General features: G+C 33.3%; 1 protein-coding gene and 1 pseudogene across 1 annotated transcript; both read left to right on the top strand.

Annotated features, from left to right (window-relative positions):
* The first annotated feature begins 9167 nt into the window (after positions 1–9167).
* On the top strand, positions 9168–12833 carry LOC110739466 (protein trichome birefringence-like 40). Its single transcript, XM_021919912.1, has 4 exons — positions 9168–9614; positions 10920–11094; positions 11197–11381; positions 12007–12833. Exons 1-4 carry the CDS (start codon positions 9193–9195, stop codon positions 12503–12505), a joined length of 1281 nt encoding a protein of 426 aa, XP_021775604.1. The 5' UTR covers positions 9168–9192; the 3' UTR covers positions 12506–12833.
* Positions 12834–13716: 883 nt separating this feature from the next.
* LOC110739465 lies at positions 13717–21416 on the top strand (annotated as a pseudogene).
* Positions 21417–25022: the final 3606 nt, after the last annotated feature.

Genomic DNA, 25022 nt, shown 5'->3' with positions numbered 1-25022 from the left:
TTTGTAGGTTTTTGGCACTTTTGGATGAAGTTAGATGAGCAATGTTTGGCTAAGGAGAGGGGATATGCTAATTGGAGAGGGCGCGCTGCTTCCCTACAAGCCGTAGGCGCAGTAGTCCCAGCCGCGGGCCAGAGAAGAGTTTTAAAGGTTCCATTTGGAACCTGTAGATGGTTGCATGCGCCCCAAGAGAGGGCTCTCTCCAGACCACCATGGGCGCGGCATTATTGGCCGCGGGTGCGGCCTCCTGAAGACATGAATTCCCCTGTTCCTTTGCCGCAACCTCTCTTCAGCCGAGAGAGGCCTCTCCACCAGCCACCGCGAGCACGGTGATCAAGGCCGCGGGCGCGTTACAGCGCTAGAGGGCTCGGCTTAGTTCGTTATTTCCAGCTTTGTTATGCACTATAAATAGACTATGTCTTAAATTTATAAATTATCTAATTTTCCAAATACTATTAGAACTTGGTAGAGAGAGAAACTATTGGTATTTTAAAGAGAGAAAGTTGCTTAATTTTCTTCAATCCAATGGTAGTAATTTCATGTTTTCTTCATCAATCAAGCTTCATAGTAGTAATTTCTTAACTCTTTCCTTTTTTGTTTGGTTTAATTGCACTTGATAGTGCTGATCTTCATTCATTTGCTTGTTTGATTGAATTACTTTGATTTTGAATCATGTTTTTCTTTGTTAAGATTGAATTCATGCTTAGTGTAGTTGTGGTGGATATTTTCTCTTCTCTAGCTTAAGCTAGGGAAGGGGGTGAAGATCATGATTAGCTTGGATGATTATGATGATTGATTGAATATTACTTTTAGTTGATGACTTTGTGCTTTAATTGCTTGGAATTATTGTTGTGTACCTTTAATTCCATTACTTGAGTTCTATGCATGGGAATGACCTAGTTTAGTGTTGATCTATTTCATCAATTTGCTTGAATAATTGCATGGGAATTATTGTTGTGTACCCCCTCTCCCTAGCGTTTTGATCTTATTTCTCAAATCTAGTATTTCATCTTCTATTTAGTTCTTTTGGTTTGATTTTACTTCATTTGCTTGCTTTTGTCATTTTTAGTAGTTTAATTTGATCAAAAAAAAATAAAATAATTCAAAATACCCTTAGTTACTTTGTAATAGATTCTTAATTTCACTTTGATTGTGCATTTCCCCATTTCCTTGTGGTTCAACCCTAGCTTGCCACTATCTTGTGTGAACTTGATAGAGTAAGATTAGGAATATAAATTGTTGATTTGATTTAGCATAGTAGACCATGACCTATTATCCAGTGATCAAATTACATTAAGTGTATTACTTTGAGCTAATTAAACTAGTAGGAAGGATGTGAGGTAGAGAGAGGAACAACTAAAACACTACTTTAAAATATTAGGGAAAGTGGAATCCAATTACATTAATGAATTCAACAATAAATTGCAACTAGATGATCATGATCTCAATTAGGAACGATCAACACACTACTCACTCCTACACAATTAAGCTTGTTAATTATCCTACTAAGCTTATTCATTCCCACACAACTAGCCTAGCATAGGAATAAAAGGATCTAGACTATCAAGCAACTCACTTTCGCACGATTGATTGAAAGCACAATTATTAGAAACCTAGAATCACTAACTAAAAAGACTCAAGGCAATGTAAGCATCATCCATATACAGTTATCAAGAATCAATTGCATACTAATCACAATCAATCATTCAATTCATCAATCATAACCTTCATCCATTTCCATAGAACAAAATCTAAGCAATCATAATGAAGAAAATCATGGAAATCAAGGTAAAACAAGAATTAAAGCAAGAATCAAACAAGTAATCTAATTATCTACTCTAATCAACAAAGAAATAAGCTAAAATAACAATTAAAGAAAGCAATAAAGGTGAGAGAAAGTTAGAAAAGCTCACTGAATAATTAAGAAGAGAATCCACATAAAAGCTTCTTCAAGCTCTCAAATCTCCATTGTAATCCCAAGCTTTCTCTCTCTAAAACTACTCCTAAACTAGAGAGAGAAACTCCTAATCTAAACCTAATCCTCCTTAGAGGAGAGAGAAAGTGTAAAAATCCGTTGAAAGAAGTCTAAAAGAAGTCCCCCCTCCCCAGAAAATAGGGTCGTACACTATTTATAGTACAAGAAGAAAAAGGAGAAAAATTGGAGATTAAGCGCGAAGAGAACCCAGAATACCGCTCCCGCGATGGCAAGGGACCGCGCCCGTTGTGAGGCGTCTACGAGGCATCTACAGGAACGAAGTTAAATCTGGAAAAACGAAGCACTACGCCCGCTGTGGGCAGAGGCAGGCTGCTGCTTGTGCTGTGCTGCCGCTTGTGCTTACTTCTTAGCTTCTCTTTGCTTCAAGGCTTCTTCTCATGAAATTTCCGGCCTTCTATTGGGTCCTCAACATCGAGGAAAGTGCCAAGTACCTACAAAAATTGACCAAGAGAGAAAAGAGTGAAAGATCACATAGAAATGCATGCAAATCAAGCTAGAAACCAAGCAAAAAGCGAATTATTCACAACTAAGGCCTAAAACCATAAACTAAGACAAATTTAACTAAAACATGACTAAGAGGACTAGAAATAACCAAGATAGACCAAAATAAACCTGGAACTAAGGGAGAAAAACACCCTAAAATGTGTCATAGATGACACTTATCACTTATGCATTCAATGATTTCCTTGGCTGGCCAGTGTGGCCTAGCCTTGAATACCTCAACCAGCTGAGCAGCTACCCAAGAAGACTTCAATTGTCTTTTGCTTTTCATATTTCTATGACAGGTATGGTTTCCAATCACCTTTTTCAACAAGAATGTAGCACTCCTAGAATACCATGCACAATACAAGTAAAATGGGCAGCCTTGAACACTTCACACCAAACTGCTGCCTGCTCTTGTTGCTATGTGTAACGCTCAGATTTCTCCCTTGCATAATAGAATATCTAGCAACTACTTACTTAAAATCATCCCTTTTTGCAAATCTTTGTCCAACTTTCATGTGAACTGACTAAAATTAGCATTCAAATTCACAAGCATACCCCTCCTCTTCCTAGTCTCAACTTCATTCTCATCCCCACTACCAGTAGGAGTGTGAGTTTCATCCTCACTATCGTCATACTCACTTTCATTCCTTGCTTGTGAAGGACCAGCCTTAGCTTGAGCTCCTAAGGTAGTTTTCTATTGCTGCTCATCTAGCCTTCCCTCACTTGCTTCTTTCTGCAACTGTTCAACAACTTGTAGGAGCTTGTTGTTGCAGGTGTTTACCCTTTCCTAGTTGTTCTCACCTCCTCATCATCATCTTCTGACTCGCCAACAATGTAGTCAGTTTGCTCCAACTGTTCTGCACCATCATCTCCCACCTCTAATTCCATATCCGCATCACTAATATCATTATCCTCCCCCTCTATTACACCTAAATTCTCATATGCATCATAATTTGGGTCATCACTGTCACCACTTGAATAGCCTACCAACTCATTCCATTTTAAAGAACTCTCTAGCCTTATCTTCCCAATCATAATCAAGCTCTTCACCATCATTAAACTCAGAATATGGATCTAGATCTTCGACAGATGGTTGAAAAATAATGTTATTTTTTGGGTCAAAGATGTGCCCAATAGAAGAAAGTTTAGGGTTTTCAAAGAGAGAGGGTGTAAGTTTTGTTGAAGTGGCTAGTTCAGTGAAAAGAGAAGTGGCTGGTTTTGGGCAAGAAGAGGTAGGAGCATCTCTTTTGGATAAGTGGGAATCTACCTTTTTCCCTTTCCCAAAACTTTTTTTAATAGGGGTTATAGTGGAATCAGAAAACTGAACATGTTTCCTTGGACTTTTTCTAGGTAGAGTAATAAGTGTTGTGGGTGGTCCCGTTTTTGGTGTTAATTTTTTTCTTGTTGTGGTATTTGGTTTTGGAATTTCTTTGGTCTTATCACTTCACCCTCAACTACTTGAGGTTGACTCACTGCAACCTCCATCATATACCCACCCTCTTTGTTCTCCTCCAAAGACTCATCAGAATCATCAGGGTCATTATTAGTGTGCTTCACATATAATTTCAAAGACCTACTATGCAAAAGATGTTGCCCCATCTCAATCACTTCAGCATCACCACCAATTTTCCTTATCCTATCTACTAAATACTTCCCAGAAACTAGATAGAACAACTCATCAATACCCTTATACTACCCACAGCTCTTAGCCATCCCAATCAAGTCAAATTAACACAATTCATCTAGGTCAACACTAAAAGTCCTGCCTTCACCACCCATATACACAAGTTCCCCATTACGAATAATTTTAAATGTTCCCCCATGCTAGAATCTAAGGGTAACAGTATTCACCTAAATCATTATAATGTAATTAGCCAAATCATACATAACATCAACACAATTATTGTAATTAATCAACAATTTACCATAATTAAACAAATATAAACCAAAAAGATTACATTTTTATCCACAAAATAACTGTAAATTAACAAATTAACCATAATTCATCTACAATTAAGGGTTAAGAAATTCGTACCATTGTCGAATTGTCTGGGTGCCAACTACGTACTTTCTGCTTTTCTCCTTCAATGCAACTTCAAATTTGCTTGTGTGGTGGTTGTTCATCAAAAATGGCGGAGTACGGACCTTCGTTTTTTTTTTGGGGTAAATTTGGTTAGTTTCAGTAATGGTGAGAGGAGAGAGAAGGAAGAAGGGAGTAATTGGGGTTTTAGAAAGTAAGTGCCACATCGGCAATTTTAAGAGGGAACTTTAAGTTAATCTTTAATTAGATACAAGTTGACTTGATTCCGGTTGCCTGTAATTTGACCTGATTAAAATAAAAGGGGTATAAAGGTTGTAATATCCAGGTATAATCAAAAGGTTGTATTTAAAAAAAAAAAAAAACTGGCCAAAGGTTGTATTATTTATGGCAATTTTTCCTAAACAAAAAGGTATAATTTAACATCGGCTTTTTCACCATATACCCCTAAGTTTTAACTTAATTTACCATATTACTACTAAAAATTTTCAAATTCACCATACAACCATAAGTTTTACAAAAATATCACCACATGCCTTTCCGTTAACTCCGTTAGTCATTAACGTTAATTGTGCCACGTGGCAGCTTGTAATTGGTTCTTATTATTAATATTATCTATTTAATTAATTGACTTTAAAAAAATTATTTAAAAAATTAAAAAATAATAAAACACCACCAACCTAGCCACCGCCGCCAGCAGCCCAGCCCCGACCCACACCCAAGGCTGCCGACGGCTAGTCCACTTCCCGGCTGGCCAGCGACCATCCTTCCTCCCCCATCGGCGATAACCCCGACCCCAACTACCACCTTAGCCGAATTCCTCAACCACCACCTTAGTCGAATTACTCTCTTATAACTGAAAACCCAGCCACCACCCCGAAATCCCTTCGTCGGCAGCCCAAACCTTTATCCACACGTCGCCACCGCTCAACTTGTTGAAAATCACCACCCTCAAAACCCTAAAACACCAAAATTGAAACCCTAGGTTTCGTTTTAGGGTTTTGGTGTACATGGTGGTTTAGTGGGGTGGAGATGGCACCAGAGGGGCGAATTGGGTTTGCCGATGCGGGGGAGGGGGGTTTGGGTGCTGGTCGGTGGTTAGGGGAGGGTTTTTTGAGGGAGATAGGGGGCTCTTAGGGTTCGAGCACGACGGTTCCAAGGAAGAGGAGGAGCGTCAGCAGGGGTTCTGGTCGGGTTCCGTGTAGGCGCGGGGATTCTGGTTGGTTTTTGCGTCGACGTGGGGGTTTTTGTTGGATTTCGCGCCAGGGGTTGTCGGTGCAAGGTGGTGGCTGGGTTTTTTTTTATTATTTTATGATAATTAATTAAATAATTATTTATAAATTAAATAATAATTTAAAAGGGAACCAATTATATGTTGCCATGTGGCATTATTAGTCTTCATGAATAAGATTTGAAAGGTATATGTTGCCACGTCCGTTAGTCTTTATTGGCATGTTGTGATATTTTCATAACACTGATTGATATATGGTGATTTGAAAATTTTTGATGGTATATGATGAATTAAATTAAAACTCAGGGGTATATGATAAAAAAGCCCACTCATTCAAGGATCACACAGACATAAAATGAGCTGTACAACTATATGTAAAGACGAATGATGGAAGATGATTACCTCCATCAAATTGTTATAGTTAGAGAAAGGTTGAAGATTTCAATAAATGAAAAGATACGAAATTGAACTAATCTAATCTTGGCTACTAAGCCTATAAACTACTCCCTAAGTCTTTTTATTTTTGCCCCATTTGACTTTGTGCGGTATGCAACATACGTGTTAAGACGTTTATGTTTTCATTTTCATACGCGTAAAAATTATAAAAAGTTGATACTCCCTCCATCCCATAATACTTTACACAGTTTTCATTTTCGTCTGTTCCACAATAGTTGACACGTTACTAAATATGAATGAAACCACTAATAAAAAAAATATTTTCCCACATTTTTTCTCTCCTCACCTACCCCATTCCCACCACACTTGTTGTTTTCTTGTATTATAAAAATACAAAAGATAATCTTTTATATAATTAACAAATGTTTTAAATAGACCCACTTGTAGTTCTCTTAAACTACGTGTTCACCCAAACGTCCCAATACAAGTATTATGGGACGGAGAAAGTATTAAATAAATTTACAATAAGACAAACCAAATATGATCCCACGTAAATATATTTTCTTTTGTTAAATAATGGAGAATTTATGTTCAAAGTTTTTAAAATTTAACCTATATTTTAACATTAGGTGAAAAAAAATAGGGACAGAAGGAGTGATACCTACCACAATGGACTAAGAAATTGGGCTAATATTCGGTCTCTAATCTTCAAATAATACTCATGTTCTTTCCCGTCTTTTGATCCTCTTGTTATTGTCATCTCAATTGCTCATTTTAACCAGTTACTTGACTTTTTATCAATCGTTTGACTATTGTTTCAGGCGTTGAACTTATTATCCCGTTTTGTGGGCTTCGGCCTCTATTTTTTTTCAATGACGTTTAGTGGTATGTCAACACAAACCCATAAGAGAAAATTTCTGAAACCACAATGGTGCATATTGCACTCAACCAACGTGCTATTAGAAGACTTATTTTGGGGATCTGAGAATCAGAATGTAGACTAGGAACTTGCTTTAATTTTTTACCAATTCTATTTCTTGAAAACCGTCTTCTTGAGTTTAATATACTTTGTACTCTACTTAGAAGCACGTGTGTTACGCGATCGAAAGGAAAACAATGATTTGATTTTTGCATCTTCGGCAGTTGATGAACAAGACTAGGAAGTCACAATAAAATTATAAGTTATTACAACACTCTCTTACAACGTCAGAGACGAGAAAGTAAACGAAACAACCACTAGACACAACGTGAATCTAGCACATTCGGCTCAATGTTTCTTTACATTCATCAATAATTGGATCCCCCAACTTGGCCCATGTATTTCATTGGCCGGTTTATAGTGAGACTTTAAATATTATTTCTAATCATTTTTATCTGCAACATTTGAGTATTATTTGTGAGATATAAAATATTCTAATGTTGCAAATAAAAATAAACTGGAGGGAGTATGTAGTTTTATAACACAAATTTTTACGTAATGTGATCTTAATAATACGTAATTAAAGATATTGATGGTCAAATGTAAGTTTTGAAACTGTGCAAAATGAATACGTTAGAGATGATCATAGGCCGAGCCAAGCTTTGGCAAAAAAAAAAAAAAAAAAAAAAAAAAAAAAAAAAAAGTGGCCATTTCGGACCAATGATTTGGGTCAGAAAATCGTGCCCAAACCCACTATTTTGGGCCAAATAGGGCCACACCTAATTATAACTAAAAAAAATGTAATTTTGGGTTGCCCAAGACATAAACAAGTTGGGTTGGGCTTGTTTCAATCGACCCAAAAAATCTACCTAAATCGGAATTTTTTTCGGGTCGGATCAATTGTGATCAGGTCTAGAATAGACATTACTATGAGGCGATGGGGGTGGGAGTACATGTATATGCCTCCGCCTCAAAACTATTAAGCTATTAGGTTTGTAATTTGGGATACTAAGATGTTGTTTGGTTGACGTGGGAATTTAATTTCCATAGGAAAATTTATACTTCATGGGAAGTTAATTCCTAAATAAAATTCGTAGGAATTTCTTAAATGTGTTTGGTTGACAGTAAGGGATATTGAAATTCCCATGAATTTTGTTTACCTAGGGGGCTTGGGAATTTACTTCCCATGTTTTGTGGAAAATTGAAATTCCCATGAATTCCCACTTCCCCCATTTTTGCTGTTTTATATCAACCACAACTACCCATTTTATCAATTTCCATGAATTTCTAATTCTCTCATTTTATAATGTCAACCAAACAAGGCCTAAGTTGAGTAAAATAGTTTTTGAAATTTTGATGGATGAGATTGTGATAATTAACATAATTTTTATAGATTTCCGAGATATGCAAGTTAGTAGAGGTTGTTATATACACACAGGTGTACCGTACACCCATGAGTATTTGCTCTCATTTTGATGATTGCTTTTCATTTTATCATCAAATGAAGAACTAAAACTAATCTTCGATTAGTTGGGTGTACGGTACACCTGACTATATATAACAAATTCTAGCATATTAATTGTACATAATATGAATCAAATTAGAAAGCGTCAACTTATAAACATGTGTGAACCAGTTACAAAATTGAAACAAGTCAAATTGTTTGCTACATGTTTACTAGTACTGTAATAATTAATACTTGATGAGTTTTCCACGATATGCTCCAATTAATGAAATTTTAGTCTTAATTCTTACTCTACAATTTGGACCTTCCCCTAAACTTTTCAACACTTACCAAAGCAATTTGAGAAGTGGAGTGAATCTACGGAATTCTTCACATGAAACTAAAATTGCACGTTAAAACACTGAAATAATTAGAGTTGTGAATTGAAACTAAGACCACGATGACAACAAGTAGGAAATAATCTAGCATTGATTCCGCTTAGAGATTTGAGCTAATTAAAGTACACTGACTAGAAAACTTAGTACGTCGTATTATACCAATATACCACATCTTCATTTATTAGGCCTAAGTTGACCTTGATCATACTTTATAATATAACAAACTAAATCTGACGCATAAATATGACTAACCAAGCCAATATACAATTTGGTTTATTTTCTAAGTCATGGAACAAAAATCATCCATTGTTGACAAATGGAAATCTTTCTCACTTGGAGCCTTACTCGGCTTCCTCGTCTTCATCATCTACCTTGACAAAGTCCATCAAGACGTAAGTTTCTTAGCGGCGAAACAAGCCATGGTAGATTTAGTTCCTTTTAAATTACTAAATCCATCTACTAGTGTTATCAAGCCTAATAAGTCATCAGATGTTATTCTCAATGACATTGATAAATCGACGAAAAAAGTTGGGAAGAAATGCAACATGTTTGATGGGAGATGGGTTTATAATCCAGAGGAGAGTCGTTCTAGCTATGATTCAATCAAGTGTCCATTCGTCGAGGAGAAGATGAGCTGCCAAGAGAATGGAAGGCCTGAGTCGGAGTATGAGAAATGGATATGGGAAGCTCGAGATTGTGATATACCAGCGTAAGTACATAGGTAGTTATACTTTATACAATTCTTTTGTACAAAATTTAATATTTATTTTGACCTAATTAAACCATTACAAATTTTTTTTATTTACACTCCAATATATTATATGAGCTCAATATCATTTTAATTTTAGATTGTTCCAATTTCATTGTCTCTATTTTATACTCCCTCTGTCCCTTTATTTTTACCCCATTTGACATTTTACGGTATCCAAGATGCACCTTACAATGCATATATCTCTTATTTTATTCACGTATAAATTATAAAAATTTGATATTAATAAAATACTCAAAGATATGAACGTAACAAGATCACACATGACTACGTTAACTATTATAGATCAATGACAATTAATGATCAAAGTTTTAAGAGTTTGACCCAAATATTAGCAATGGGGCAAAAAAATTAGGGACGGGGAGAGTACCTTTGATCATATATGAATTTAGTCAAATTATATTAATAAAAAAGGTAGATATTATACGCTTAGTAACAAAAATTACAATAATCTTCACATTCCAATTCAATTCCATATTTAGGGATAAAAAAATTACTTATCACAAATTTTATATCATACATCATAAATAAAAAGGAGAACAATTAAAAACGAAAAAAAAATACAAAGCTGATGCATGCATGTAAAGAATTATTTTTACATCATGGTTTTTTTTTCACCTGATTTAAAGGATTATGATCCAGTCCTCTGATCAAACGATTTGATTAACCTTTTTCCTATTTTGTGTACTAATAACTAATTAAATTGTATTGGTTTAAAAAAAAAAAAAAAAAAAAAAAAAAAAAAAAAAAAAAAAAAAAAAAAAACCAACTAATTAAATTGTATAAAAAAATAACATTGATAAACAAGATCAAGTCCGATATTATTTAAACAAACTAATGGTTAAAATATGATACTATTCATTTTTTTTAAGAAAAAAAGATATATTCATGTCTTAATCTTTTTGGTTTGCACTTTTTTAGTAATGTAACATAATGATTTACAAATAACTTACTATTAAGTACCTTACCTTGATGACCAAAGGAGATATAACAATTAATTAATTTAACACCGATTAACCATTACTATGTGTGATTGGATCGGATTCACATTTGCATGTTGGAATTGCTACAAAATTACGTTCATTGCTTACTTTTTTAGATCTCATAAATGTATTAATCCGAAACTCATGGTATATTTACTGAACACACTTGAATACTAAATCTTGTGAATAAATAATTGAAAACATTATTACTTAGATTAATAACGAACAATTTGACTTAAATTATGTTCATTTCATCCTTTAGATTTAATGGAACAGACATGCTAGAAAGGCTGAGAAACAAGAGGATGATCCTAGCCGGTGATTCGCTAAACCGTAACATGTGGGAGTCTCTTACTTGTCTTCTCTTCACTTCCATTCCTTCCAATGCATCTCAGGTCAAAGAAATAAAAGGCTACCAGAAATTATGGAAAGCTAAGGTATAAATATATATTACAATGTACAAAAACAAGGCCAAATTAGAAATTTTAATCAACAAAATAATGTGGTTATCTAATCATAATGATATGGTTTAATTGCAGGATTATAACTTCACTTTAGAATTTTATTGGAGCCCATTTCTTGTTGAATTGAACAATAAACATGAAAGTGGCAAAAGAGTTCTAGTGCTGGATAAGCTTTCTGCTGAGTCGGAAAAATGGAGAGGGGCAGATATTATGGTATTTAACTCCGGTCACTGGTGGGATTTACGTGGAAAAATGAGAGCGTAAGTTTTTTTATTACTTTTCTCTAATTTATTTATAAACATTTCATGAATTATTATTAAGTATAGTTTAGAAGAAGCGAATTCACATTATAGTAATACAATTTTTCAGGTATACATAAAAATGGCAAAGTGATGTACGTGATATATAAACTTTGACCTAAAAGAATGATTAACCGCACTAAAATTTCTCGGTTATTTTTAATCTAATCTAGTAAATATTTTAAACAATAAAAAAAACGAAAGATGTGATAAACAATGTAAAAAAAACAAAATATTGTGACTATATTTTGAATTCTAAATTATAGTGAATCTTACATAATATTGGCTAGTTGAGGACCATAAATTATTTGTCTAAGTACTAAAGAGTAAAGACTTGCTTTTTTGTTATATATTGCTTAGATAAAAATAAGTATTTGGCAGTAAATAATAAAGTGATATGAAATAGACGAGATTTATACCTACTTTATTGGATTCTAACCTCAATATTAGCTACATGATTCACCTAAACTTGTCACAATTAATTTATGAATAGAAATCTGTGTACTACGTATTACGTATTTTAAGAGTAACCGAAGCATGTAGTAATATTATCAGAATGTATGTCCTTACATATTTTGGTTTTCAGGTGGGAGATGTTCGAATTTGAGGGTAAACTAATAGAGGGTATGCCTATAGATGTTGCATACGAACATGGCTTGAAAACATGGGCGACGTGGATAGAGAAAAATGTCGATCCTGAAAAAACAAAAGTATTGTTTAGGAGCAATTCTCCTTGGCACCAGTATGATCAATGGTGCTACAATAAAACTCAACCTATGATGGATGAACCATATAAACAACTCTTTACAAAATCGTTGGTTAATGTCGTTGAGAGGCAAATAAAAGGGATGAGAAAGCCACAAGTGAACTACTTGAATATTACCAAGCTTTCAGAATACAGAATTGATGCACATCCGTCAATGTACAGGTACAAGGACTGGAATACACTTGCCCAAAAATATGGAAATAATCTTAATAACTATGTTGATTGTAGTCATTGGTGTCTTCCCGGTGTTCCGGATACTTGGAATAGGCTGTTGTATGCTTCTCTTTTCTTTGATATTTTAGCAAATTCACCTAGTTAAGGAGTTCTTCATAAGGGATTATTACATCCCTATTTTATGTCACATACCAATATTGTATGTAGTATTTGTAAACAACGCCTAATCTATCACTATATGGACTATGGAGGACTTGTGTAGTTTTGTGACTAGAGGATGCAACAAAATTAAAATTCATCCTTTTAGGAGTTCAATTTAACTTTTTTTTTTTTGATATGTAACATTTTTTTAGGCCAATAAACGATAGAAGTGCAATGGTTAAAGAGGTTTGCTTCATTGATAAATCTATACCATGCTGAGACATCTAAGTGAATAGCGCGAGCAACATAGAACGCCAATAAATGCCCCTTTCGAGCATTCACTGGAGAGACTCAGTTTGACACACTATACAATAGTCTCTCTACTCTCTACTCCAAAATTTTTGCTTCCTATACATATTGGTTATCTCAATTTTTTAGCATTGGACGATGTTTTCCTTAGCGTGGTTAACCCCTAAGGGCATGAGATGCAATCTATTTTAAACGTTTTTTCAAAGTTTGGTAGATAGGTTAAAAAGATTACATTCAGTTTCGGTTCAAATTTTGTTCCGTTTCATGTTGTATTATGCACACCTATAGACACATGGGCTACAATTGAACCTTTTTTTTTTTTTTCAAATTTATTAGTAGATTAAAAAAGGTTTTGGGATAAAATTTTGGGTTTGATGAGTTAGTAGGCCAGGTTAGCATAACCTGCTCGAAAGTGAAACAATTGATCCGTTTGCTACATATGGTATTTGCAAATTACGATAGCATTTGCTAAATTACTAATGTAATGAATAATAAGTACGAGTAATAACTATTTTCTATTTAAATTTCCAAGATATGCCTCAAAAATGGATAACTTGACTTATCTCTTACTCCAAGTTTTGGACTATTTCTACATCAATACAATTACCAAAGCTATTTGTGATTTGGAGTGAAGCTGCAGTATTCTTCATTCAATAACACATGCATATTATACGTATATTGTATTACGGAGTACATTATAACATGCATAATGCCAACAAGTAGGAAATTTTCACGTATAGATTGGGCTTAGGGATTTGAGCTATTTATGGTACTGACTTGGAAACATAACTAGTGGTATTTTACTATTTATTCACCTTGTCTTGTAATACTTAAATAGTAAGTCTATATAGTTCACCATATATTTGTTATAAAATGCTCAAAAAACATCTGTAATATATACTCGTAGTAAAAAAAATCCAACCAAAGTGTAAGTGTTACCTTGTTTATTTTCTGTCATGGAGCAAAAACCCTCCATTGTTGAGAAATGGAAACCCTTCTTCCTAGGATTTTTACTCGGATTCCTCGTCTTCGTCTTCTATCTTGATAAAGTACACCAAGATATGACTTTTCTAGCTTCTAAAAAAGCTATGGTAGATCTAGTACCTTTTCAATTACTAAATAATCCATCCACTAGTGTTATTATAAAGCCTTTGAAACCATCTACTTCCATTGTTAATCCATCTACTAGCGTTGTTATAAAGCCATTGAAACCATCTACTTCCATTGTTGATGACATAGAGAAAATGACGAAAAAAGCAAGAAAAAAGTGCAATATGTTTGATGGGAGATGGGTTTATAAGCCGGAGGAAGGTCCTCGCTATGATTCGTTCAAGTGTCCGTTCATTAACGAGAAGTTTAGCTGCCAAGCTAACGGGAGGCTCGATTCTAAGTATGAGAAGTGGAGATGGGAAGCTCGAGATTGTGATATACCGGTGTATGTAGTTTTCTTGATTTAATATTGAGCAACTCCTTTATTATTTTAAATATGCATGATAGAATTCCTAGCTAATTAGTAATCTAAGTTGCATCTATTTCTTATTCCCTTCGTCCCTTATGATAGTCCTTAGTGGTCAAATTTTAGTCCCAAAATATTCACTCCATTTGTTTATTCTAACAACCATTAATATTAATTTTTTTTTTTTTTTACCAAAATTTTCTCCGGTTTGCAACAATCTTTATGCAAATTTATATTTTCCATGTAAATTTTGCATTTCCATATATATTTTTATTACTTTATCTTTCTACTTTTTTGTACACCCCATGTAAATTTAACTTTTCAATGTACTTTTATTACTCCCTCCGTCCCTAAATTAGTGGCCTATTTCTAATATTTATTACTCACATAATAAAGAGAAATATACAACTAATTTAGGGACGGAGGGAGTACTACTTACTACATCTGTTACATATTATGTGTAAATTTTGAATATTTTATATCTCACAAATTATACCCAAAAGTTGCACATAATATGTAACGGAGTTAGTATTTAGATTTTTTAATTCCCATAAAATTTCACCAAAAAGGACTATCATTAAGGGACGGAGGAAGTAACACTTATCACTTTGTAGTTCCTATGTAGAACACAATTGTAGAACTAACAGTCTACAATGGCCACATTAGGTAATTAGGTGAAGGGTGGTAACGGAAACTAATTAGTAAAATATTATAAAACCAATCTTCGGACTCTAACCAAAAACAAAACTTATCTAATGGTTAATTATTAGAGCCCCAAATTTGGTTTTATACTTTATTACTCTCACTTTAGATCCCTTTGAGCATGAATTGTGGAGGCACAATGAGCCTCCTTAGACCTAGCAAACTAACCAATACCCGATTTTTAAACTTGAAACCCAAATTCATCACTCGAAATCAACAAGTTAAACAAATCTGAACAGATCTGAGATAAACCTTCCAACCCGAAATAAAATGTTTCTAATAATGAGTACTCCCTGAATTTTCTTAAGCACCGTGGCCTAATTTCACTTAATTTCACAACATTCACTTTCACCACTATGACATTAGTTGGTGTATCATAACATTAAACATAGTCAAGTGAGTACTAATTCAAATCTTCTCAAAGTATATTTTTGAATATCTACTATTCACTTTTTATTATCCATATAAAATATTGATAATTAAAGATATTTTTGTTCAAAGTTTTGTGTTGCCATATGTAGTGTTGGACACACATTGGTACTTAAAAAATCACCAAAGAGGGTGTCTTAATAAGCATCTTAGCAATATAACTTGTTAGATGAGACGAACTTATACAAGAGGGGGGGTGAATTGTATGAAGTTCCTATTGGTACTTTTTCACGGAAATATAAAACAAAATATTAAAGGAACTTGTAATGCACACAGGATTTTGCGAGGAAACCTTTCAGGGCCCAACTGGAAGTAAAACCTCGACCCTCCAAAGGGATTTTCAACTTAAAACACTTCACTATAATAGGGCAAAATAATCCAAGTTACAACCTATTATAATCAGACCTTTCTCACAAGTTTCTGACTGAACTTGCTACTCGATAGGACCTTATCCTACACAACCTAAGTCCCAGACTTAGATTCTACTCAGCACTCCCGAAGTACTAAACTCAACTTCAACCTTGAAGCCTACCTCACTGTATGCAAAGAATAATCACACACCCAATACCAAAACAATACAAACTTTTGACTCTATTATGTGATTGGAAAGCTACACATGAAATCCGAAACAAAATATGACAAAGCTTTAAACTTGGCAAACTTACACTTAAGCACTCTTCAGATTTTTCACGCATAAACTCACAAGTTGATTCAATAATGAATATTTCTTTATATACATGAACTCATGTACGTAAAGTAGGGTTTTTAAAAGATAGAATATTAGAAAACTGCCATTTTATAAAACCTTTGTGAAATTAATCTTTTGAAGAAAATCTTTTGAAAAACTTAACAAATATATAATTTAGAAAAGATTATTATTTTGCAAAACCAGATTTTATAAGATAAAATCTTTCAAGGATCTTTTCTTAAAATTAAAACTTATCTTTTATAAAACTTTCCATAATTAAAAGCTTGTCAAGTTTTTCCACGCTTCTAATAGATTTCACGCATAATCTAATCAAACATATTTACAACAATCCTAGCAAAAATAAACTTAACAAAAACCTTAATAAAATGACTTTTAGTCTATAGCTAGATTGTCTCCTCAAACATTGTGTTATAAGGATACCTGGGCTCTACGGAGACCAGGATTGAGTTCCTGTTGTCTTCAAATTCTGCAGCTCCTTCACTACTAGAAAACAGTCAATCAACGACGGAAAAAATCCGTCAGGAAACCCTGAAATTCCGTCGGAAAGCAGCGTCGGAATACACTTTGTAGGAATTTCGCGATATTTCCTCGGAAATTCAGTCGGAAAGGTCTATTCTGACGGAATTTTTGACGGATTACGTTCTGTCGGCGCTTTTGTTGACTTTAAGTTGAAATCTGTCGCAAGGTTCCGACAGAATTATTTGTCGGAGTGGGGTATGTTCCGACGGAAATTTCCGTCAATGGGGGAGATGTTTCGACGGAATTTTCCGTCGGAGGAGGTATATTCCGACGGAAAATTCCGTCGGAAAAGTAAATAAAAAAAAACCAGCTTGCCATTAACCCACATCACCAGCCCACAGCCCTGCTCACCAACCCAACCAACCCCCACCACCAACCCACACCCCTGCTCACCACCCTAACCAACCCCAACCACCAACCCACACCACCAGCCCACCCCTACCCACGCATACCACTGCCCCCTACCCACCCCAACCAACCCCCACCACAAACCCATAAACACGCATACCACTGCCGTAAACCACCTACCACCACCGTAAACCACCCAAATCCACCCCGTAAACCACCCAAATCCACCCCGTAAACCACCTACCACCACCAGCCACCACAAAAAAACCGACAAAAATCACCCAAAAAAAACCAAGCAGAAATAAATCAACAAAAATAAACTCAAATTAAACAACGAAATCAAACATTAACCACACAATTGAAATTAACCCACAATAATAAATAAAAAATAAATAAAAAACAAACAAAGCAAATTATTAGAAACAAAACGAAGACATACCTTCAATTCCACCTCCAAAACCCTTAATTTGGGATTATATGGTTAAATTCGACCATAAAAACTCCAGATCTGGAATTTTTATGGTCGAATTTGACCACAATCACCATAATTGTTGACGACCACCACCCACATTTAACGAAAACGAAAAAGATAACGAAAATGAAGGGAAACATAAAAGGAAACGAAAATGAAGAACGAAAAAGAAAACGAAAAAGGAAAAGAGGATGAAACAGGCAAATGGAAATAAAACGAAAAAGGAAAAGAGTAAAGAGAAAGAAGAAGACAGAGAATGAAGGAGAAAGAAGGAGAAAGAGGATGAAGCAGAAAGAGGATCGAGAAAGAGGATGAAGGAGGAGAGGAAGAGAAGAGGAAAGAGAAAGAGGAAAGAGGCGGAAAGAGGAGAGAGAAAAGAGAAATGAAAGGGGAAGGGGGAAGTTAGGATTTTCCGGGTTTCTGATTGGTTTTTTTTTTTTAAAAAAAAAAAAAAATTATTAAATCCGTCGGAAAAGCTTAAAAATCCGTCTGAAAATTCCGTCGGAAATTTCCGACAGAATTAAAATCCCTTGGATTTTTCTACAGATTTAAAATAGTAGGAAATTAAAATGTTCCGAGGGAAAAAAAATCCGTCGGAATATTCCGACAGATCCAATTTCCGTCGGAAAATTCGAATTTACCGAGGGAATATCAGTCCGTCGGAACGATTCCGTCGGAAATCAGCCTATTTCTAGTAGTGCTTGCTGGAACTCGTAGACCAAGTTCTTATGAAACTTGTTGTCTTCAACGCAGTCCAAGCTAGTCTTCTTAGCTTGTTGTCAAGCTCTTGTTAGGGAACTTCCTTTTGTGTTCCCGTTAATTATCACTTCTAGCTCTAGAGAGGAACTCTTCTTCTATACTTTTTAACTTTCTTTAATTCTCCTTGAGTCTTCATAGATAGGTTACTCTTCCACTTACAAAGTCAACTTCACCTGTTCTAATTCAACACTTAGAGAAATCGCATTAGTTGAAGTTTGCTTTTACTCATCACATCATCAAAATTCTTAAGCTTCAACATAACTAAAAAGGACCCAACCCTTTCCGATAGACCAAACATTAATCTATATCCAAAACTTAGGTGATCCAAAATGACCCTATCAGTAACCAATCTTATTGACCCAGTAATTGCAACCTTTAGGCCTCCTTTACCCACTACATATTTCACTTTTGGTTCCATGCATAAAATTTGAACTCGTGATTTTTTTTCACCATGACTCTTATATCATATCGAAGGACCAATTAAAAAACGAAGCCGATGGTTAGATCCAAGATTAGTTTTACCCTACCTCTATCATACAATATTCCGTTGTGCTAGTTCTCTATTATGTTCTTTGATTATTTCATTGTTCCATAATTAGGTAGATTAGATTGCACGATCAATTAAACACCAAATTGGATACAACATAGCTCGATTGTACACAACACACATGGTATATTTCTAACTATAATAGTTTAATTTATACATTATATATGTCCACTTTATTCTTAGGTTTAATGGAACCAAGATGCTAGATAGGCTGAGGAACAAGAGGATGGTACTCGTAGGGGATTCGTTAAATCGAAACATGTGGGAGTCTCTTGCTTGCCTTCTATTCACTTCAGATCCTTCATATATAGCTAAAGCCGATGAACACCGACGCTACACAAACACTTGGAAAGCTAAGGTATGAATCGAAACCATATTTAATGGCTAGTTCTATAGTAATTTCACTCAACTTAAAGATATATCTTTTGAAAAAATTCTTTAATAATATTATGTTAATGGTTATCTGCAATTTTGGGGTACTACTTGTAAGATATAAAAAATTCCAAAGTTGCAGATAACCATTAACGGAGGTAGTAATATAAGATGATTGTTTTTGCAGGAATATAACTTCACTCTAGAATTTTATTGGAGTGCATTTTTGGTTGACATCAACAAAAACCATGAAAGTGGCAAAAAGGTACTTGTCCTTGACAAGCTTTCAGAGAATTTTGAGAAGTGCAAAGGAGCAGATATTATGGTATTCAACTCAGGCCATTGGTGGGAACCAAAAGGAAAATCAAGAGCGTAAGTTTAATTTGCTATACTTACATTGTGAATTTTACAATAATTTAAGTTACAACCTTAGCTTCCAATCATAATCTTTATATTAATCTTCAAAATTAATAATAGGTAAATGATTATATGTAGACATGGGGCACAAATTTTGGATAAGTAGCTAAAAGTGGAAACTAATTGGTGCAATTGGTTATGCATTCTTAAATTAATACCGATGTAGTAAATGTGTGAGACAGGGAAAAGAAGAACAAACTTGTATTCAATCCATTGACATACTAACACTATAACAATATATATAGTGCAAAATAAACTAAGCTAAAAATAAGAAATATTGGTAAGACCTACTATTAATGATCGATTCCACTAACACAATCACTTAGGATTGAAATTGTATTCCTATAGATTAGAAGTGAACTAACCACTAACAATTTAAAGCAAATAATCTAATCACTTGGTCTTACATGCGGTTTAGCTACCTTAGTTTTTACGTATTATGAGATCATTTTGGGAAAATATCCTTGAAATTTAGATTACTTAAAATGACATATACTAAAAGTAACTCCATTATACTTGTAGAATATATAAAAGTGATCGACTATCTAAAATAATCTTATTTTTTAATTATCAGTTCAAATTTTTGATAGATTAAGAATATTTCTCACATGGTATCAGAGCCAACTCTACAGTTTGGTACCTTTAATAGCATTAATAATACATTTTGGACCAAATTAATAAGTTCATGTGAGGGGAGTGTGAAAATGCCCTTATCCTGATGGCTAAAGGCCAAGATTATTTACATACTCTATTGAAATGTAAGTAGTATAAAATTGTGTTTAGCATAGATCTTTGAATGGACTAACATTAATATTAAATTCACAATTTACCTTGCAATTTTATTCATATGTATTTATTTTCAGGTGGGAGGTGTTCGAGTACAAAGGAAAATTGAAAAAGAAAATGCCAATTGAATTAGCATACGAAAGAGGCTTGAAAACATGGGCATCATGGATCAAGAAAAAACGTTGACCCAAAAAAAAACAACTGTGTTCTTCAATGGCTATTCACCAGTGCACAGACTTAGAAAACATGATCAATGGTGCTTTAATAGAACACAGCCTATAAGGGATGATTCCTTTGTGCCGAGCTTCCCGAAATCTATGGTAGACGCCGTCGAGGGCCTTATAAAAGGGATGAGAAAACCACAAGTGAACTACTTGAATACTACCAAGCTTTCGGAGTATCGAATTGATGCACATCCATCTTTGTACATTACTAAAGATGAGAAAAATAGCAATAGTTATGCTGATTGTAGTCATTGGTGCCTTCCTGGTGTTCCAGATACTTGGAATAGGTTATTATATGCTTCTCTTTTATATGGTATTTTAGAAAATAGTCCAAGTAGCTAAAAAACACAATTTTTTTTTCAATGTTTTGGGTTGATTTTTTTTTTTTTTTTTTTCAATGTTTTGGGTGAAAGTCAGACGACGAGGAGGTGGTGGTGGTCGTGTTGTATTCTCGTCATCCTTGGCCATGATTAGACGTCAACACAGTGCACAAAAGTTGCGGAAAAACGTGGTGCACAGGTCGAAAGAATGCAATAAAAAAGAAAGAAGAAAATAAAATTTTGTGAAAGTAAGATCTAAACATAAGCTGTGATATTAGATTTTGGGAAAACTCCTCAATATGGAGTGTGTGTATCATTGATTTATAGAGAGTTTTATAAGTATCGTAAACCTAGTACGATAAGAATACAGAATACATACAAATATTATCCTAATTTGCAATAAATATTATCATAACTATAATATCCATCAGTTTAGGTAATTATATATGGATATCACAATCTTTAACAATTCATGTCATCTTCACTATGCTACCAATGAAATAGTTTTAAAGGTTTTTGAACTTGCTGAGTGGTTTTTTTTTTTTTTTTTTTTTTTCCTCTCATCTATGAGTGTTGCCTAAAAATTAATATGCATTAATAACATGTAAGGAGATTTCATATGCGTTAGCATAACCATATTCTTATTATGTGGTCTTAAGTGTCTTATACGTGAAATGGGTAATATCTTTGGTAACATGTATTGATAATTGGTCTTCATTATTATTGATTTATTACCTCAATTTCATTTATACGGAGTACTAAAATTTAACTAGTTATTGGCCCGAGCATTGCCCTGATACATCATAAATTTATAAATTTGTTAAAAATTAATTTAGAAAGGTTAATGTTGAACAATAAGTAAATGAAAAATATAATAATCTATATTATTTAATGAATAAAAGATATATCAAATATAAATAAGAAGGTTATACATAGGAAGAGTTTTTAAAGTAAATTAAACATTATTATAAAGAACAAAAGTAATCATGTCAATGAAGAGTTTTTCAAAGAGACTAAACATTACTACTAATTCACAATGTATAATTAATAGCCAAAATAATACATTGACAAGCGTGAAATTACTAGTATAATTCAATGTAGTGAGAGAAGGGTGATGATGACACCTAAGGTGACAAATGGCGCACATGTGACACCAAATCATATTATATAAAAGGTGACACAAGGCGTTAGTATGTTGTCCCTATGAGTTTTAATAATGTTAATAGTTAATGTTCGAGCTATGCTTAGATTTTTCAATTATTACATGGTTGGATTATATTAATTTTATGCATAATATGGAAAATAAATTTTGTATATTAATTCACCTACTCGATCAATAATTGGAATTAAAAATACGCAACCAACCTTTCCTTTTTTAATTCGGTCAAATTGAACTTAAGATTGTGTATGTTAAAATTGAAAATTTCTGTTTTATCTTTTACCTTAATAAAACTTACTGTTAGTTATTTACTTTTTGAAATACTCCGTATAATACTTTAAAACTAACTTGAATTTTTTTTTTAATAAAAAAAACTACCTAGCTAACTTGAATCATCATCATCATCATCATCATCATCATCATCATCATTATTATTATTATTATTATTATTATTATTATTTATTTATTTATTTATTTATTTATTTATTTATTTATTTATTTTTATTATTTATGTCATCATCATCATCATTATTACTTCCTCCGTTCTTTTTTTATTGCACCATGAGTAATTTCACGCTTGTCAATTCATTATTTTGGCTATTAATATCTTTAATTATACTTTATTAAAAATTATAAAAATTTGATATTTGAAAAGTAGATTTAGAAATGAATCTAACAAGACCCCACACGACTATAATTTTCTATACAGATTAATCAAAAAAGATGATCAAAGAAGATTATTTGAATAGACTAAAAGTCCTTATAGTGCAATAAAAGAAAAATGGAGGAAGTATTATTTTTCATTATTATCATCGTTGTCGTCGTCATTATTATTATTATTATTAACATTATTATTATTATTATCAATCTCATATATATATATATATATATATATATATATATATATATATATATATATATATATATATATATATATATATATATATATATATATATATATAAAGGGGAGTTTTTTCCTGAGTTTTTAGAGAGCCACGTAGGATTAAATTTTCTTAACGCGCCATATATGATTATAAATTATATTTATAGCCAGTTAAATAAGAGATTATTAATTTCTTTCAAAATTAAATAATTCAAATGCTACATAAGCTAAATTGACAAATAAGATTTAATAATTTAAATTAATTAAATATAAAATATTATCTTTTGAGATTGAGAATTTTATCAAAATAGATAACAAATGAGTAAAAATTCATAATATATTTTAAAATAATAATATTATCACATAATACAAAATATATTTATTTAAAAATAAAAAATGAATCGTGCATCGCATGTGCTTTATCTAGTATTATTAATATTTTTATCATTATCATTATTATTATCATTACTTTCATTGTCATTATTTTTTTTTATTATTATTATTATTATGATTATTATTGTTATTATTATTATTATTATTATTATTATTAGTCTCATTATTATCATTATTATTATAATTATTATTATTATTATAATAATTATTATTATTATTATTATTTTTATAATTATTATTATTATAATAATAATAATTATTATTATTATTAGTATTATTATTATTATTATTATTATCATTATTATTATTATTATTATTATTATTATTATTATTATTATTATTATTATTATTATTATTATCTCAAAAACAGATAAAGTCATACAACCTACAAAAAATTAGTGGGAAGCCGAGATATAATCTGAGCTCCCACTCCTCTAGCTATAGAAAAGCCTATCCTAGAAAAAATATGACCAGCAGCACAAGCCCCGATGTCTTGAGTCGTCGAGAACTTCTGAACCTGCTTTAGCAACGCAACAGCCTGCTTGTCTAATTCCCCAAGTGAAAAAAGGAGAAGGGAAGGAATCCATACACTTGTAGAAAAACATAAATAGGAAACGAGAAATGAGCACCAGTTATTAAGAACATGTGCGAAAAAAACAAGGCGGGAGTTAATTAAAGAGTAATCGCATCGGTTCAAACCGAACCGGTGCGAGCTTGAGTAAATCGCACCGGTTCGAACCGATGCGGATGTAAAAAAAACCGCCCTTCTATTTTCTTTCTCTTAACCCTCTTCTTTCTTTCTCTTTCCTCGATCTCTCATTCTCTCTCTCTCTCTCTTTCCTCTCTCCACCGTACCGCCGTCCATTCCACCCCCCCGACGCACTCTCCTCCTAGCTCTCTATCTTTTATCCATTCCACCTCGTATGCACTCTCCTCTCAACTCTCTATCTTTTTATCTCTTTCATTTACCCTCGCACTAACCGTCGTGGCCGCGATGGTGACGGGTCTATTTCTTAAACGGCTCCGAATTTTTGCAGTGGTGGTTGATCTTTTCACGAAGGTATGCGCTCTTCGATTTGAAATCTAGGGTTTCTGATTTTTAAATATTTTTTTGTGATTAATGATGAACAATTGAAATTTTGATTGAATTTAATGGTGATATGATAGGGTTTTTGTTTTTTATTTTTTTATTTTTTTGTGATTATGGTGACGGTGGTCGATGCTTGGATTTATCCTCTTCTTCACTGCGTCCCACCGCCTCATCGTCAATTGTCTCCAAATCCCCTCTTTCTCGTGATGAACATGAGTTCAGATCTACCCCTTGTTTGATTTGAAGAGGTTAATTTTTTTATTTGGTTGAGGTTAATTGTAAATATGTACCTTAGCTCAAACACCCCCACTCCATGGATCCTGGTCAGTAACTCTCTTTTGATGTAGCATGTATGTAAAAATCTATTATACTATACATGAAATAGCTGTAAATTTAAAATATGTGTCATACCATACTCATTAGAGTTTGATATCAAAGATAGCCCAACTAATCTGTCAAGGCAGCTAAGCCAATGTTGGCTCTCTATTTGTGTTAAACTAATTTCATACATGGTGAAATTAATTTGATCATATAGGTTGGTGGATTGATTGGTATAATAATTGATTGCTCTTTGTTCTTGGTGTGTTAATTGAGGTTCTGTGTATTAGGATGAATTTTTAGAGTTGC

Source organism: Chenopodium quinoa, unplaced genomic scaffold, assembly GCF_001683475.1.
Source record: "Chenopodium quinoa cultivar QQ74 unplaced genomic scaffold, ASM168347v1, whole genome shotgun sequence".
In the NCBI taxonomy this organism is placed as follows: domain Eukaryota; kingdom Viridiplantae; phylum Streptophyta; class Magnoliopsida; order Caryophyllales; family Amaranthaceae; genus Chenopodium; species Chenopodium quinoa.
This window is presented reverse-complemented; position numbering and strand designations above follow the sequence as displayed.

What these genes read in the sequence shown, in the direction of transcription:
- LOC110739466 (XM_021919912.1), top strand. Translation starts at nt 9,193, where the DNA reads ATGGAACAAAAATCATCCATTGTTGACAAATGGAAATCTTTCTCACTT. An exon ending in CGAGATTGTGATATACCAGC is followed by an intron (nt 9,615 to 10,919) that starts GTAAGTACATAG and finishes TTCATCCTTTAG; the next exon opens with ATTTAATGGAACAGACATGC. An exon ending in TTACGTGGAAAAATGAGAGC is followed by an intron (nt 11,382 to 12,006) that starts GTAAGTTTTTTT and finishes TTTGGTTTTCAG; the next exon opens with GTGGGAGATGTTCGAATTTG.